Raw genomic sequence first — 17875 nt, 5'->3', positions numbered from 1 at the left:
CAGTTCATGAAAGTCATTTGTACACAAAAAGCACAGTGAAAAAAGAAAGGGCTTCTCCATAACAATACATTAATTCACAGTGCACCTTCACTAAAAATCTTTCTCTTTGCAGATGTTAGCCATGTTTTGTGCACTGCATAGCCTAACTTTGCTACAAACATTGCGTTAAAAATAGTACAGATTGTATTGTGCATGAATGAAGTGATTTTTTTTTTAATGGGTCATAACTCTGCCAAATGAAGTCCAATTTTGACCACTCAGAGGCAGTTCTCTTAGATTCTATCTCTATGCCAAATTTCAGCTTTATAACTCCAGCTGCTTTGGTGCTAGAACAGTTGGGGGAGTGGAGGAACATAACTTTCTCTAATGGGGGGAGTTAATTTTTCCCATGCTCCTAATCAAACAGTTAAACTATTGTTGCTCAAACTTTCCCAATTACCTTCAGATAGAGAACAAGCCTGGACAATTTTCAGCCTAAAGGTAAAAGATTCAGACAGTTATGACTGGCTATATTTGAGAGGCTTGTAGATGGATCTGAAAGTGTGATTGTTGCTCATCTAAGTGAAATAATCTGCTTTTGAAACATTTGTGGTTTTTTTCATAATCTTTTTCTACTGTTTTTGTTTGACATTGAAGTCATCATGCAAATCAGAAAAAGCCAGTGCTTACAGTATATACTCTTATTGTGTCCCTTCTGCCTACATATTGCAGTGATCTCTTATCTATGTGAGTACTGGTGTTTAATGTGTTGCAGTACCTAGTTAATTAAAAATAACATATTAGCTATCCATAGCAACAAAAAATAATAGCCAAGCGTGGACAGTTTTGCAGTCCAGAGTTGTTTCCTTTGGCCTTAGTTGTTTTTAGGCCTTGGTCGCCTTATTTCTTCTCTTCTCACTGCCAGTTTTCATTTTAATGCAATTTCTAACCAGCTTAATTGGTTTACGGTTTAAAGTGGAGAAGTGCTTCTCCAAATAGCATGTACAATTACATGTATTACTCAAGGTATTAAAGGCTTCGGAAGAAGAAGTTTAAAGAATGGAAGTTTTGGACATACGAGATTTTTTTTTAAAATGCCAATATATTGCTACCATAACTGTACCATTCCCATCTTCAGTATTCTTTCAGCATGATTTTTATCATAAGGAATATAAGCAGTCTATATTACAAGATGAAATCTTAAATCTGGAGAGTAATGTAAATCTAGGTGGTGTATATACATTGATATAGGGCTATTGTCACTGTGTTTACTGATACTTGTGTAAATTATCTCATCCATTACTATCTGCTTTTGTATACCATGGTGGGTTTCAGAGAGCCTAATGTACACAGACAAATACAGAAATACGGTGTTATGACATTCTCTGTGCTTTTAGTCCAATAAGGGGTTTGTTATATATTGTACTAATGGTTCCGTCTTTAGTTAAGGTTACGCAGCCTTTCCCATTATAAAGACCCTGTTTTCAGTTGCTTAGTTATAAGTGTGCCAAATTTTAGCTATGTGGGCTGAAATTTTCCATGCTGGCTGCCTACCTCAGGCTGGCTTTTTTTATTAGTTTTTTTGTTTCAAGTTTCAGCAAAAATGGAACAGCAGTTTCTGAAAACAAGATTAGGGAAAAGTAAGTTGGCTTTGCCCATGTTAAAATCAAATCCAAAAACCATTTCACTGAGTTGTTTAGCGCCGCCATGCTTTGGAGCAGTAACTGAAAATTTGGCAGGGGTGTCATTCTGGTCTTGGATACGTCTTTTGCTGTTCCTGTGATTAAACTGCACGCATTTGGCCACGTTCTAAAGATCTGAAAAAAATCTCAATTCATACATACTCAATAGTGTCTTGTTGGAGTTTGGCAGCTAAATTCTGCAGGGCTGCAGGGGCTGAGCAAGACTTACTCTGCAGTTGCTGTTCTTGGCTGCAGTGGCACTGAATAACAGACTGCAAAGCAAGGAGATGGTCTCTCTTTGTAGTCTGTGTTCCCCTTGCTGGGACTCAGGCAGCAAGGAGGAAGAAGCCTTCTGACTTAAATGCAGAGGAGGTGAGAACTGGACCTGGGATGGGTGGCAGTAGAGGGAGTATTTTAGGCTAAGGGGATGGAAGGAGATGGGGGCAGGGATGGAACTGGGAGTAAGAGCTTGCCTTGTGCGGGGAGGGACTGGAATTGGGAGCCAGTTTGGGAGGGGGGTGAATGTGGGTACTAGAGAGGACTGGGAACCAGTTCAGGGGGAAGACTGGGACTCAGGGCCATTGCAGTGGGGAAGAGAGATCACATGAGGAGCCAATGGCAGGTTGGAGGCTGGGATTGTCTAGGTAAGAATACTGGAATGAAGAGCCTGGGGATGGAAACTGGGACTGGAAGCTGGGGTGCGGGAATGAAGACTGACATGCTGTTCAGTGGGGAGGCTAGAGCAGGTGAGAAGACTAAGACTGGGATGAGAAACTAGGGGGAGGGTATTGGTACAAACAGCTGGTGCGGAAGGCAAAGAGAGGAATGGGATAGGTATAGCTTGGAAGGGATGGGGCAGAGGGAGTCAGGCTTGAGAGGACCACTAGAGTGCAGTCCCCTCCAGAACCTGGAATGTAACCCAAGATTCCCAAATCTTGCCATTACCTCTGCTGTCAGCAAATATTTGTGAACCCCACTGGCAGTGTTTCTCCTCCACTTCCAGGGGCTGGTCCATATACATTATGACAACCTGATACTGCTATCACTGATGCTGTTAGTTTAAGTGGCAAAGGTCTATGTTGTGAATCTAAAGGTTCCAATCTGTTGATGAACTACGTAGGTGTCACTATAGTTCCACATGATGAAATGTCTGTGTTTTTTAGTTTACTTTTTTAAAAACCAAAGAAATACACACAACTTAAAAAATTAAAATAATGTGAAGACATTAAAAGAATGTTAAGTTTGCAAAGTTAGGCACTCAAGTTAAGATATACAGAATAAAGATTACCTGTGCAATCTTAATTATCCCCTTATTCATGTTCTCACTTTAGTTTATTCCCTTTTATGTCTATTTCTTTCTACCCTGGCTATATGTTGTCATTCCTTTCTTTACCATAGTCTATTATTTTTCATCTTTTCACCATGTTTCTTCTCTTGTACATCTTCTGTTTGCTCCCTGCCATCCACCTTCACTTCTTTCCAAAACTAGACTCTCCTGTCCTGCTTGCTCCCACTACATTTCATAGCCACATCAGGTTTCCCTTCTTAGTTAAATCCCTATTAACCTCTTCAGTCCCTACCTTTCTGCTCTAGGCATCCATCATATCCAGCCTTCCTACCAATGTAGTCTTTGTTAGCTGAGACTTAAAAATATCTATCCAATCGGGAAAAATCATGTGTTCTGTTATCTGATCCCGGAGAACTTTTTTATAGTCCTCCCAAATCTTAAATACTAGTAACAAACATGCAGAGTAAGTAAACTATTTTATTTCGATTCTTTCCGTTCTCTCTGGCTAGTACATAAAGATAAAGATTCTTAAATTGAAAGTTCTCCATGAACTGAAACTGACCTATTTGTGAGTGTCAAAGAATTAACTCTGAAAACCTGTTATTGCTTATAATGTGCCAAAAATCATGAGAAATTGAGGAAATATATAAAACACTTCATTTTTATTGAGTAGGATATAAATATTAATCCTACACTTTCAAAATTCTCAGGAAAAATTCCTGTCATATGCTAGTTAAACGTACCAAATCTCAAGCAAACTGGTCACCATTCAAATATTTGGAGGGTAATATAGAAGATAGCTTTAGAATATAAGTTTAGATTCAGCCTTAACTATGGAGTCTACTGACTCTTCCATAATTTGCTCTTCACCATTCATTAGGATAAACTTTACTTTGTTAATATTGTGTTGTGTGCAGGATTTAGTAGTGGTAGATGATGAAGAGATGAGCAGCATGGAAAAGGAGCTTTTGTTTGGAAAGGAGGTCTGTAATGTTTTGATTGGGTAAAGTATCATGTTGCATGCACACAAGGCTGACTTTGCTCTTCTCACTGGTTATTTTTCAGCTATAGTGAATTCCCACACACTTGCAGAAAGTGACTTTTGCATTGGCAGTTGTATGTATTCTAACAAAAATTTCTGTTCTCTGCAGAGTAATGGCTTTAAATTCACACAAGTCTGAAAAGAAGAAGAAGAAGTTATACAAGGACTCGCTTTCTGTGGCAGCCATGCTCCAAAAGCTCCAAAAGGAGAAAGAAGCACTGACGAGGAAAGAATCCAATCCAAAACCCCCAGTGACTATTGCCACCTCTACTCCTAGTAAACCCCTTTCCTCCTCTGCTACCACGGGAGATGATGTCTCCGACTTGAACCTCAGGGTGACTGATCCTGTCCTCTCCATTTTTGGTAGCACAAATGAGCATGAGCTTCTGCAGGAAACCGAAAGTGCCCTGGAGATTTTGGGAGAGATTGACTTTGATAAGCTGCTTGACGGCACCTCTAATGGCAGCCCAGTGTCTGAGCCATCAGGAGAGAATGGAAGTACCACTCAGCCAGCCCACACCTCTCAAGTCATGACACCAAAGCAGGTTCCTGCCCTTCCAGAAGGTCTGCCTGTCCTCCTTGAAAAGCGCATTGGAGACCTACGAATAGTAAGTGTAAACTTGCTGGTAGGGTTTGCATTCAGGGACCCTTGAGAGCCAAGAGGAATAGTTACAGCCTAAGCTGCCACTTCATACACTTCAAAGGCTGGTAGAAATATCAAGAAGAGAATGTAATTGTTTAGGTTGATCCCAGTGGCTATGAGTAAGGTTAATTAGATGAAACTGAGCAAAGATGATGTAGGTTGAATATCAAGGAAATATTTCCTAATAACAAGTTCTATTGTTTAGTTTATTTCAATTTACAATAGCTTGTGGAATGCTCTCTATAGTGAAGTAGTGGTAACTTCATCCGTTGAGTTAAACTGACTGGACAAAACAGTTGAATGTTTTGTATCCAGCACTAGTGAGTTTGGGCTTGGATAGATTAGATGACTTAATAAATCTTTTCCATCATTAACTCCTAATTCTTTACTAATTTATTTTGCTAATAATGTCTTGTCATTCCTGCCCTTCCTGCCGAGTTTGGTCAGGAAGGAGTAAACCTGTGATATTTTTAAAGTGACTTTCCCACTTGTGTCCGAATGAGACACTTCAAAATATTTCCTCTCAGCTTCTCTTCTAGTGGTAGTTATTAGAACTTTGATCTTTTTGCTAATTTTAATGTGTTTTGAACACTTTCATTTGTAGAAGTAGGAAGGAGGACAGAGCCCAAGTTCATTCAAAAAAATACTGTCAGGTTTAAAATCTTGGGGGATTTGTTTTTTGTTTTTAATCTAAGTTATTTTATTATCACCTTAATCTTATTGAAACTGAAAATATTAAGTTTTTCATCATGCTGCCTATTTACTTTATGCATGTCAATTTGAAGGATTAATAATGCACTAGTCAGTTCTTTGGGTGATAACATGTGCATTCCATTTCAGGGCATTCCATTTCCGTTTTTTCCTTCAGTGGTACCCATTGGGTCAGCACATACATCCCCAGCTGCCTTGCACTGCTGTGTGGTAGTATACAGGGTGGAGCTGTCCCCAAACCACCTCAGTTCCTTCTTACTGCCCATGACAGTTGTTGGAGTATCTTGTCTTGTTATTGCCAGTTCTGTCCTGTTTTTATATATAGCTTGTACCCATTTTTACTAGCTTAGTAGTTAGTGATAGTTATAAGTTTGCTTTTAATTTTTTCCCCCAAATACTTCAGTTCCCATTACTGGGAACTGATACCAGGACATGTCTTGGTCATTCAGATTTGAGTCTTGCTGTTCCTGCAAGAAACTGATGCCAGTAACTGACCTGCATTTCTGCTGCCTGAAGTGTCTTGGGGGAGTCATATGTCAAATTTGTAGGGACTTCAAATCTAGAATCGAGACAGACGGAGCTGGCAGACTTACATTTCTCCTCATGGAAGTAGCTCTGCGCCCACCATTAGAGCCTTCTTGCTTGGAATGGGTGACAAGTGCTTTGGCTTCAGTGAGGAGCACTCCATCTGTATTGGCTGCATCCCAGCATGCATGCAGATAATGGTAGTAGAGAGTACTCGAAGCTGAGACGCACTCTGAAGCAGTCATCTGGTCAGGCAGGACTGTCGAATCTGACACGTGCCCTATCAAATCCAATCACTGAAGTGGCACAGTCAAGCTCCTCTGTGCTGTCTGTATTGACCCATCAGCCAGAGGCAATCCTGGTGGCATCAGCTCCAGAGGCTTATGCTACTTCAAGTGACTTATTGAGCCTCTTGGTACCAGTGTCTCAAGCAGTGCAGGAGTTGTCTTGCCTGGTACCAAAGACCACAGGTCAAACTTTGCCAGCTACTACAGTACAGACTTTGGTACCATGGGTGCCTCTGGATATCTGAGAGCCTCATTGTGTGCCATCAAGAGGGAAGCCAGAGAGGATTTCTTGACCATTGTCCCTGGACTTCCAATGCTGATCACCAGCACTGACAGGAACAGCCTCACCCCTTTCCCCTCCTCAGAAGAGGCTGAATCATCTTCGGACTTGGAGGTCGGCTCATACATTTTGCAGTCATGTCATATACCTTGTCATTTCCCTCTGAGGTCTTATCACCCTGGCACCCATAGCAGGGACAGTCTTGACTGACCTGTAGGGATCCATGGCCCGGAAGTAATTTGGCTTCTAGGCCTTATCAGCGTCTGTTTTGGAACCCTTGAGGATTCCCACCTACTTCCAGGACCTCTCCACGCCCATCCCATTCTGCTGCATCAAGTAGGTGTCAAGTACCATCCCACCAAGTGTACCAGGAGACCATGTTCAGTACCAGGCTCGGTACTGAGCAGGAGGACGTTGCTCAGGTGAATCTCCCCTTTGAAGCGCCAGAGGAGGCTCTCTACCTCAGCCAGTTTTGGCTTCATTCTCCATCACCTGATGAGATAGTGGTTTCAAAAGATTCCTCATCCCCACCTATTGACTTTTGGGCTCATCAAGACCTTTTAAAAAGACTGGCTTCCACCTTGAATATCCAGGTGGAAGAGGTTCATGAGTTGTCCGACAGCCTGATTGACATTTTAACTGCTGCAGGCCTTGGGTGGCACTTCCGATTAATGAAGTTATCATGGAGCCCCCCAAGATTTTGAAGCAGATTGTCTTTCCTTCCTCTCACATCAAAGCTGGCTGAGGGTTCGAGCACTTCTGCATCCACCCCTTTCCAGGGTCGCTGGAAGTCTCAGCTGCCAATGAGAGTTCCAGAGGCAATGGACATCTACCCTGAAATCGAATGGTGCTAAAAAGCTCGACTTGGTTGGCAGAAAGCTTTATTCGATGGCTGGCCTACAGTTCAGGATTGCTAATCAGTAGACGTTGGTGGAATGCTATGACTGCTCAAAGGTGGTTCCTGCTAAGCAGTGCTGTTGTCCACTCTCTTGGCCCTTGCCCTGTTCCTGGAGTTGGGCCTGCAGCTGAATGTAAAGAAGTCCACATTGACACCCGTAAAAGGATACAGTTTAAAGGGGTGTATTTGGACTCCTTGACAGCCAAAGCCTGGCTGCCTTTGGACAGATTTGTAACTTTATCAGGTCTGAGGCATGATACAATGGGGTCTATACACCCTATATGGAGCTTAGATGTGAGTGGGAGGAGGAGGAAGAGAACCTCTCCTGTTTACAAACTAGTAGCTTGATTATACCCCCACACAGCTGCCAAGCTATCAGTCATGGAGATAAGCACTCACAGCAACAACCAGTGGGGAAAGCAAGGCCTGCTAAAAAGGAGGGAGTACAGAGAAGGAAAGAGAGGCAGAAAGACCTGTGACAACAAAGTGGAAACAGCCCTCCACCAGGCTGCCTTCCAGAAAGTAACCAGGAAACTGAAGCAGACTGCAAGCTCTAAAAGTAAAGGACTGCTAGCCTTAATTAGAGGTGAAGGTCCAGGTATTGACCTGATTGAAGACAAGCTAAGGAGGGTCAGCCAGGAGATGCTGGGGTCCCTCAAAAGACCCACACCAAGAGACCAGGGAAGCCCTAGGACTGCAAGAAGGAAATGTCTTCTATTCTTGAGATACATGGCAGCTTGCACCTTTGTGACTGATCATGCAAGGCTGCATCTTCAATGCTTCCAAAGTTGGCTTTGATCAACCTACTCCCCAGTGATGGACATCCTGGACAGGTAGGTGATGGTTCCTCTGTAAGTGTTTTTAAAAAAAAAAAAAAAAAAAAAACCCAACTCCCTATGTTGCTGGAAGGAAAGCAAATCTAAGTTTGTGTGGGCATCCCTTTCTGTCACCCAACCCTGTCTGACTTTAACAACTGATGCATCCCTGCTAGGATGGGGAGTCCATCTCTGTGCCTTCACAATTCAGGGCAAATGGGCAGCCCAGAAAACCAATCTGCACATCAGTCTGTTGGAGATTGGGGTTGTCAAGAATGCTTGCCATCATTTTCCACTCCTCAAAAAGGGCAAAGCAATCAGGGTCATGAGTGACAACATGCTCTTCATGTTTTACATCAACAAGCAGTGGGAAGCAAGGTCTCTCTCCTTGTGTGCCAAAGCCATGTAGCTATGAAACTCTGGTGCATAACCCATCAGATCCATATATCAGCGGTCTACATCCCAGGCTTTCAGAATACCCCAGCCAATATTCTTAGCAGATGCTTCTCACAGGACTATGAATGGGAGTTGGGCACTCAGATTCTCTGCAGCATATTCCAAAGATGGAAATTGCCACAGGTCGACCTTTTTATCATATCTGAAAACAAGAAGTGTCCTCTTTCCTGCTAAAGAGGTGGTCTGAGTCACCACTCCTTGGGAGATGCCTTCCTTTTACCTTGGAAGAAGGGTATTTTTTGTGAGTTTCTCCTCTATACCCATAATTCTATGGGTCATGAACAAGATCAGACCGGATAGTGCCAGAGTTATCCTTCTAGTGCCTACCTAGCCCTGATAACCTTGGTACCCGTACTTGCTTCACCTACCTATCCAACCGAGGTTCAAGCTTCCAGCCATTTCTCGCCTTCTGTCTCAGCATGTGGATTGTGTGCTTTATCCCAGCCTAACTGTTCTATGCTTCAAGGCTTGGTTCCTTGATGGCTCTCAGTGTTAAAGTATTCCTGCTCTGTGAAAGCACAAGTGCTACTAAACAGCAGAAAAATGTCAACCCATGCTTCTTATCTACAGTAATGGAAGAGATTCTGTCATTGGTGCAGTTGTTACTCCTTCTGGACTGATTGAGTTACATGTCTGTTCATCCTGGATTATTTGCTGAATCTGAAGAAATTGAGATTCTCCATCAGCTCAGCTAACGTACGGTTGGCCTCTATATCAACTTTTCATTCCTTAGTGGAGGGATTCTCTGTATTTGCTCACCCAGCATCATCTGAGTTCATTAAGGGGTTGGGCAATTTCTACCCCCATGTTAGACAGCCCTTCCCTACCTGGGACCTCAATCTGATTCTGTTACCCTATTACACCTCCATATGAACCAATGGAAAATTGCTCCCTGCTCCATTTATCTATGAAGACTACCTGCTTAGTTGTCATCGTGTCGGTCTGTAGGATTGAGGGAAACAGAGACCTTAATGACAGATTTCCCCCTTATGGTATTCAAGAATAAGGTCTCCTTATGCCCATACTCTAAATTCTTACCAGAAGTTCTGTCAGATTTCCACCTTAATTCGTCAATGTACCAATAGATTTTCCAAAACTTCATAGGGCAGGTCTACACTAAAAGCACTACATCGGTGCAGCTGCAATGTGGCTGGTTAAGATGCTTTATTCCGGCAGGAGAGTACTCTCCTGTCGACATAATTACTCCCCGAGAGGTGGAACCTATGTTGGCAGGAGAGCATCTCTTGCCGACATAGCGCTGATATGGACAGTGCTTATGTTGCTGTAACTTGCGTCAGTCAGGGGGTGGCTCTTTCATGCTCCTGAGCGATGCAAGTTAGATCCACTTAAGTGATCGTGTAAACCTGTCCATAGTTCTCAGCAAGAATCCATGTCTGTACCCTGGATGTTAGAAGAGCTTTGGCCTTCTATTTAGATAGGACCAGACAATTTCAAAGGTATCTCCAATGTGGGATAGGTCCAGGGATTCTCTATTTTTGTTGAATGGATATCTGGTTGCCTTTTCACTTGTTAGGCATCCACAGGTGCCTAATCTCCCTCCATTTTAGGATGATTGCACATTCAACCAGATCTCAGGCAACATCTACGACATAACTGAAGAAAGCTCAGAAATTTGCACAATATAGAGCCACTACATGGGCTTCAAAGCATACGTTTACAAAACATTATGCCCATATCCGTGCTGTCAGATATGATGCAGCACTTGGTTCTGCAGTGCTATCTTCAGTTAAGGACTCTGTTCTGAAGCTCCCTCCTCCAAGCGACTTATGGAGAAGTATCCTCAAAAGAAGTGAAGCACCTATAGGGACATTACACACAGAGGAGGTTATTCATCTTGTGCAATAACTGCATTTTTTCGAGCTGTTCCTTTCCCCCATTGGTGCTTTGCTACCCACTGTTCTTCCCCTCCGCTTAGGACTGTTCCTTAGGGGATGCTGGGGTAGAGAAGGAACTCAGAGTGGATTGTCTACGCACCCCTATATAGCCTCTGTGTCTGGCATGAGGAAACGTAGGGCACATGCGCAGGCTGAATGGACAATACTAGCTGAAAATCTCTGATCAAGGACTTGAGAGGAGCATGCACCTCTCAACACGGAACAACCACAGGTGGACACCTCCTGAAGAACCATAGGTACTGTGCAAGGTGAGAAACCTCTTCTTCAAGATGTATTGCATGTATCCATTCCACACATCACCCTCCTTCTCCTCTATATCGAAATCTCTGTGGTCAGAAGGAACTGAGGAGGGTTTGATATACCACCACCTAGCAGCAAGGGGCAGCAGGGGATGCACTTGCCACCCCGATGGATACCACCGAGGGAAAAATCTGCAACAGTGCACTTGAGGATGTACATACCTGAAATAGAATGTATATGTGCAACACATCTACTCCTGGGGGAATTCTGTGCCAAAAAATTAAAAATTCTGCACACTATTTTAAAATTCTGCAAAATTCTGTATATCTTATTTGTCAGAATAACACAATATAATCATGCTTCTACTGTCAGCTTTGGGGAGCCCAGGGCTGACAGCGGGCAGGACTGTTGGGGGAAATCACAAATCTGTGGGGGAAAAATAAAATTCTCTGGGGAACATTAATTCTGTGCAAATTCTGCATTGTGCAGTGGTGCAGAATTCCAGCAAGAGTACCTCTCTTGAAGAACAAAAGTTATGGAACAGGTTAGTAACCATTTATTTGTAGTCCAAGTTCTCCTGTGCTGGAAGAACTTTGCAATATTTGGGATGCAGATACTAGAGAGGAATGTTTGTTTAGAAATGTTTTTATATGAGTTACAAAAATGAAATCCGAATTCAAGTAGTGTCCCTATAGGTTCTCCACTATGTGTGGTTGTATCCCTGTGCTGCCAATTGGAGAATTTTGGTAGCAATGTCCAGCCCTTACATGCTCTGCCCCCCACACCCCCAACCCTCTTGGACTGTGTCACACGGCTAACCAGCATGTGCGGGCAAACCCCTCCTCAGTTCCTTCTCAACCACCCCTGGCTAGAGATGGAACTATTAGCATTCTGTTTGTCGGATTGTTCTCTCTCTCTTAGCACTTCATTAGTTAGTCAGTCCTTTTTCTCTTAGTTGTAGAGCTTTCTTTATTTTCTCTTCCTTTAAAAAAAAACAAAAACCCACCTTTTTAATTTTTCTCCTTTGTCTGAGGTTGCTCCAGCACAGGATATGCCTAGTTCACTGGGCTTAAGAGGTGCCTCTTGCGGAAGGAGGCCATCCCTGTAGCAGATAAACATTCCCGCTGTATCCGTTGCCTCGGGTAAACCCACATTTCCCAAAAATGTGGTTTCTGCCAACAAGTCCAGATCTCAAAATGACAGAGAACTGAGACTGAAACTCCTCCTCATGGAGGCAGCCTTTCAGCCTTCCCTGGACCCATGCCAAGAGTCACCCAGACAGTGCGAATATTCCCCACAGCCCCTGAAATCTAAAGACTAGGGGTTGAAGAAAATAGCCGTGGATCCTTCACTTAAGGCTTCAGAAAAAGAGCCTTGAGTCCCCAGAGTGAGACCCAAGCTAGCTGAAAATGATCACCAGCACATTTGGTCTCATCAATACTGAGACAGTTTAAACACTGTACCCATAGCGCACAAAGGTCTGAAGTGGCAGGTACTGTTGATACGCTTAAGAACCTGATGGGCATCAGCACCGAAGCAATGATACTGACAACAAAAGGCAAGGACAGAGACCACACCACTGCTAAGAAGACGCTGATGGTATGAGCACCACCATCAGCACCGTCAACAGCAAGCCATCCAGCTTTGGAGTGCTCAGTATGGCCAAGATCCTGGATACCTTTGGTGCCACCAGCCCACTAGCAACCACCATCGGCACCAATTAGGTGAGTACTGCAGGAATTCAGATGCTTTCAGGACCTCCTGGTATCTGACATACCAGAGTTCTCCCTTGCTCAGTACCAGATTCTGGTACCAAGTTTACTTCGGACACAGGAATCTCCATCAGTATCTCCTCCACTCTCCTCCACACCAACTTCAGGTGACCAGGCCATCACACCCATTTGGGTATCACCTTGCTTCATTCTACAAAAACTGGGAACAAATAACATCCGAGCAATGAGTTCTGGAAATAATCTGCAATGGGTACTCCATCCACTTCACTTCCCTCCCACAACACCCTTCCCATCCCTCTTTAGGGACCCTTCTCCTGAGTTTATTACAACAAGAAATAGATCTCCTTCTCTGTCTAGGCACCTTAGAGCCCGCACCTCAACACTTATGAGGCAAAGGTTTCTATTTTTTATTTTCTGATACCCAAGAAGGGAGGTTGGAGTCCCATGCTGGACCTCAGAGCACTGAACACATTTCTCAAAGCTCAGAAATTCAGGATGGTCACACTAGCAGCAATTATTCTATCTTTGGAATAAGGAGATTGATTTTTCGGCCCTAGACCTGCAGGATGCCTATTTCTACATATTAATCCTACCTTCTCACAGATGATTTCTCAGATTTACTCTGGGCCAGGACCATTACCAATACAGAGTACTTTCCTTTGGCCTCTCATTGACTCTGAGAGTATTCTCCAAAGTTCTCTCCATAGTGGCGGCTCAGCTATGCTCCCAGGAGACTATGATCTACCTCTGTCTGGATGATTGTCTGTTCCAGAACCAGCTCCTTCAACGAGGCCTGCCTGGTTACCCCCAAACTGCTATAGACTTGTTCAAGGAACTGGGTCTACAGATCAACACACACAAATTGATGTTCACCGCTGTATAGTACTTAGAGTTCATAGGAGCCGATCTCGACTTGTTTACAGGTCCTGTCACAGGCCCTCACTCCTGTCACAGCATAGGTTCCACACCTTGGCTATGCTCAGAGGCAGTACAAATCAGCCCTCAAATATGAGCCAGACGTTGCCTCCAACTTCTGGGGCATATGGCTGCAGGCGTGTTCGTGATACCTCATGCCAGACTTTACATGAGATGCCTTCGGATATGGTTCAGCTTGGTTTACAAGCTGAGCAAAGAGGCTAGACAAACCTCTGTCACTGTCCACCAAAATCAAACACTCTCGAGACTGGTGGAAAGACCCAGGAAATGTCTGCACGGGGATCCATTTCTCATAAACTTCCTCATAGTTACTCCTTACCACTGACACATTCCTCACAGGATGGGGCGCACATCTCAACAATCTTATGACACAGGGCAAGTGGTCATCCATGGAGATGTCCCTTCATATCAACCTCTTTGAACTCAGAGTTGTCAGGAGTGCCTGTGCCCACTTTCTTCCACTAATCAAGAGTACACACACAAGAGTCTTGACAGACAACGTAGCATGTATGTACTATATAAATCAACAGGGAGGCACCAGATCACTCTCCCTTTCCATGGAAGCACTAAAGCTATGGAACTGGTGCATTTCCCACAGTGTCATAATATCAGCGGCCTACCTTCCAGTACAAAACTCAATAGTGGACAATCTCAGTTACAAGTTCCCACATGACCATGAATGGGAGGTAAACTCATCAGTACTACATAACCTGTTCAGGCTGTGTGGGACATCAACTATATATAGATCGTTCGCCACCTACCTGAACAAGAAATGTCCATGCTATTGCTCCAGGGAAGGAATAGGATAACACTCACTGGGGGATGCTCTCCTTCTGTGGGACAAGGACCTTCTCTACGCCTTTTCCCTGTTTCTGTACTATAGAAAGTCCTGTCAAAAATTAAAAAGAGACAAATGTCATACTGATTGCTCCCTCCTGGCCGGACAGACATGGTACCCTTATTTGTCACAACTGGCGACATGCCTGCTGATCTCTCTCCAACCCACTTCTTACCTCCTTTCACAGAATGAAGGACGCACTCTCCATCCCAATCTTCAGATATCCTGACTCAAGGCCTAGCTCTTTCATGGTTCCAACAGACAGAAAGATCCTGCTCTGAGGAGGTACAGGAAGTGTTAATATACAGTAGAAAATCCGTTGCCTGTCGTGCTTAGTTGCAAAAGTGACCAGGTTTCAGGTCTGGTGTAATTCCAGACAATTTCCCCAACCTCTGCTACTCTCCCAGTGGTCTTAGATTATATACTGACTCTCAGGAAAATATGTCAGTTCACTCAAAGTTCACTTAGCAGCCATAGCAGCTTTCCATCAACAAATAGAGGGCTACTCAGTGCTCTCACATCTAACCACAAAACTATTCCTCAGGGGTAGAGTAAACCTCTTTCCCCAACCCACACATCCGACCCCAACAGGGGGCCTAAACCTAGTACTAACAAGCCTGACTAGGCTGCCTTTGAACCCATGACTACTTGTTCGTTCACGTACCTGTATATGAAGACGACCTTCCTGGTGGCAATCACCTTGGCGAGAAGAACAGGGGAAATAGCGGCACTGATGGCAGACCACCCTTATGCAATATTCTTTTGAGATAAGGTTATTCTCAGACTGCACCCGAAGTTCATTCCCAAAGTGACCTCATCTTTTCATGTGACCCAACTGATTCACCTCCCGACTTTTTACCCTAAGCCACACCATAATAATAGGCAGGCTATACTGCACACAGTAGACCATAGGAGAGCCCTTGCCTTCTATCTGGACAGGACAAAAGCCTTTAGGAAATCTCCTAAGCTTTTCTTTTCCATTGCAGAAAGGTCTAAAGGCTCAGCAGTATCAGCCCAGAGACTCTCCATATGGGTCTCGAACTGTATCAAACACTGCAACTTAGTACCTCTAATCGGAATGCTCACCCACTCCACAAGGTCAGTTTCCTCCTCTGTCTTCTTCCTCAAGAATGTCCTTATCTCTGAAATCTGCAGGGCAGCAACTGGAGCGTCTGCACATACCTTTGCAGATCATGATGCACTTACTGGGCACTCTGCTTTTGATGCGATTTTCAGCTTCACAGTATTGGCATCTATAACAGACTTGACTCCAAAGCCCCAGCTTCCCATTGGAGATACTGCTTGGGAGTCACTTACAGTGGAGCACCTATAGGGACACTACTTGAAGAAGAGGAAGTTACTCACCCGGTGTAGTACTGATGGTTCTTCAAGATGTGTTCCTGTGAGTGCTCCGTGACCCACCTTCCCCTCTACTTCAGTGTTCTTGTTGAGGACTCTCTGATAGAAAAGGAACTGAGGGTGGTTCACCCGCGTGTTCTGGTTGACCTCGTGGCAGAGCATGGGGTGGAAGACAGCGCACGTGCAGGCCGAACGGACACTGCTACCAGAGTTCTCCGATTGGCAGCTCAGGGATGCAACCACACATACAGTGGAGCACCCATAGGGACATATATCTCAAAGAACCATCATTATTGCACAAGGTGAGTAACTTCTTCTTTCTGTTGGCCTTTCAGTTTTGAAAAAGCTTGTCTTTACTAAATTCTAGTTTTTAGACCAAATATTACCTGAAAGTCCCTTTTTAAATTTACCATTTTCCCCAAGTGTGTTGGAGTTTTCTTAACTGGTGTTTGGAGAGAGGATTTTTCTAAGGATCTTTCACTTCCCTACCTTTTTCTGTGCCTAAGTTTACTAAATTTTTACTTGGTGCAGGGTAATTGGTTAATACTTCTTTCTTTAAAATGAGTGATTAAAATATTCATAATTATCATGGTAAAAGTGAATAAATACTGTGTCTAGCCTACTACATTTTCATGCAAAGTTTGGCTCCGTTATGTGGCTTAGTCAAGGCCTTCTGGCAAATTACAACTTGAAATAAACATAGTCCAGATCTAGTATATAACGATGTTCTGCCCAAAATTGACCCTCCATTTTTGTACCATGTCACCCCGTTGGTCTGGAGAAGATTTTTCAAAATAACTCTTACTTTCTCATCTTTCCACTTTTGATCATTATGGTGTTTTTCTGAATAGTGTGGTGACTTCTTAGGAGAGTGAGTCTAACCTATGGGAATAGGAGGTGGCCTGGACATCAGTTGAGTTAATGTTTCGGAAAGAAAACTACATTTGTGCTTTAATTTTTTTTTTTTTTTTTTGAAAAAAACTGTTTTCTTGGCCTGCAGTGAAATATGATCCCCTTTTTTAAACATTATCAGTGAGAGAAAAAACATTTAAAAAGGCACAAAGAAAAATGGTTCACACCGACTTTATTTAAAGATCCCCCCGGTAAGCGTTCCTCTATGGTATTAGGGTTGGGTTTTTTTTTTGTTTTGGCTTTTGTGCCCAAAAAAAAAAAAGTTTGTGGGACAGGGAGAAGAGCTGGTGTTCAGTTTAAAAATGAGTGGGGTTAAGAAATGATTTGTTTTACAAAACAGCTTTTTTTAAATGTAGTTCAGAAAACCATCAACTGAAGATTATTAGCAGGCTAAATAGTTCTTGCTGAGTCATCTTTTCATATAAAATTCAGATTCTAGGAGTATGAGTTATCTAGCCTGGTCAGTTATGGATCACATTGTCTGCAGATATTACCATAGGTTTATCTGTAAAAACCATGAACTTTATTTTCAATACAGACATGTTTCTACTAAACACTTTATTATTATTTTTTTTTTTTTAAAAAGCTGAATTCCCAAATTTGTTTTAAAAAGAGCAATTCAGGTAATTTCTTTCCCCACACATGCTGCTATCTCCATTGTTATGACAGACAAATAATATTTCATTTCCCAGTAATTTTTCGGGGTATGGGCAGGAATGCCTAGCGCTTTGTGGAACAGAAGGATGTATACCAGGAAACAGTCTAACAGGAAGGCTGCAGGATCGTTTTTTTTTTCTACTGTGAGAATAGTTATCCAAATGCCATATAATTCTTACAACAGGTCAACAGTTCAGTATTATTCTAGAGAAATTTGTGATAAAATATATCCAAACCTCCTAAAAGTTTCTCTTCAGTGGAAAACTACCATGTGCCATTTGGCAGGCCTACAGTGCTGAGATCACCTTTGACCCTTTTATGTTTGGGGATGTTACTGTATTTTTAAGCATGTGCCTCCTTCTAGGGAGCAGGTCCTGAGGGAGTTAATCATTATTTTAGTTATTCTTGGTCAGTTCAACTCTTCTCATCCACCCTAACTAATCTTTTTCTGCAGCTGTTCTGATACAAGGCTAAAAGTGATGCAAGATAAATTAATACAAAATAATTGAGAAAATGTGGTGAGAGTGAGGGAGGAAAAACACCATAAGAAAGTGGCTTTCAGAAAGAATGAGGAGATTTAGTGCGGAATCCACTTTTAAAAAATTAATCTTTTTAAAGACACATTGGGATTGGAAAGCTTACAATTAAATCTACTGTCCTGTGACAACTTTCCTTATA

General features: G+C 43.0%; 1 protein-coding gene across 4 annotated transcripts in view; it reads left to right on the top strand.

Annotated features, from left to right (window-relative positions):
- Positions 1–17875, top strand: part of UBN2 (ubinuclein 2) — a 98404-nt gene that overhangs the window by 24128 nt on the left and 56401 nt on the right. For all 4 annotated transcript variants that reach the window (XM_067559650.1, XM_067559652.1, XM_067559651.1 and 1 more), the window contains exon 6: positions 4101–4599. In XM_067559650.1, the coding sequence (XP_067415751.1) occupies positions 4101–4599 (499 nt within the window). The remainder of the gene's footprint in view (positions 1–4100; positions 4600–17875) is intronic.

The sequence above is a fragment of the Emydura macquarii genome, unplaced genomic scaffold, assembly GCF_026122565.2.
Source record: "Emydura macquarii macquarii isolate MOO-44397 ecotype Brisbane River unplaced genomic scaffold, CSIRO-AGI_Emac_v2 contig_2205, whole genome shotgun sequence".
Lineage (NCBI taxonomy): Eukaryota > Metazoa > Chordata > Testudines > Chelidae > Emydura > Emydura macquarii.
The sequence above is the reverse complement of the archived record's forward strand: the minus strand, read 5'-3'. Positions and strand labels throughout refer to the sequence as shown.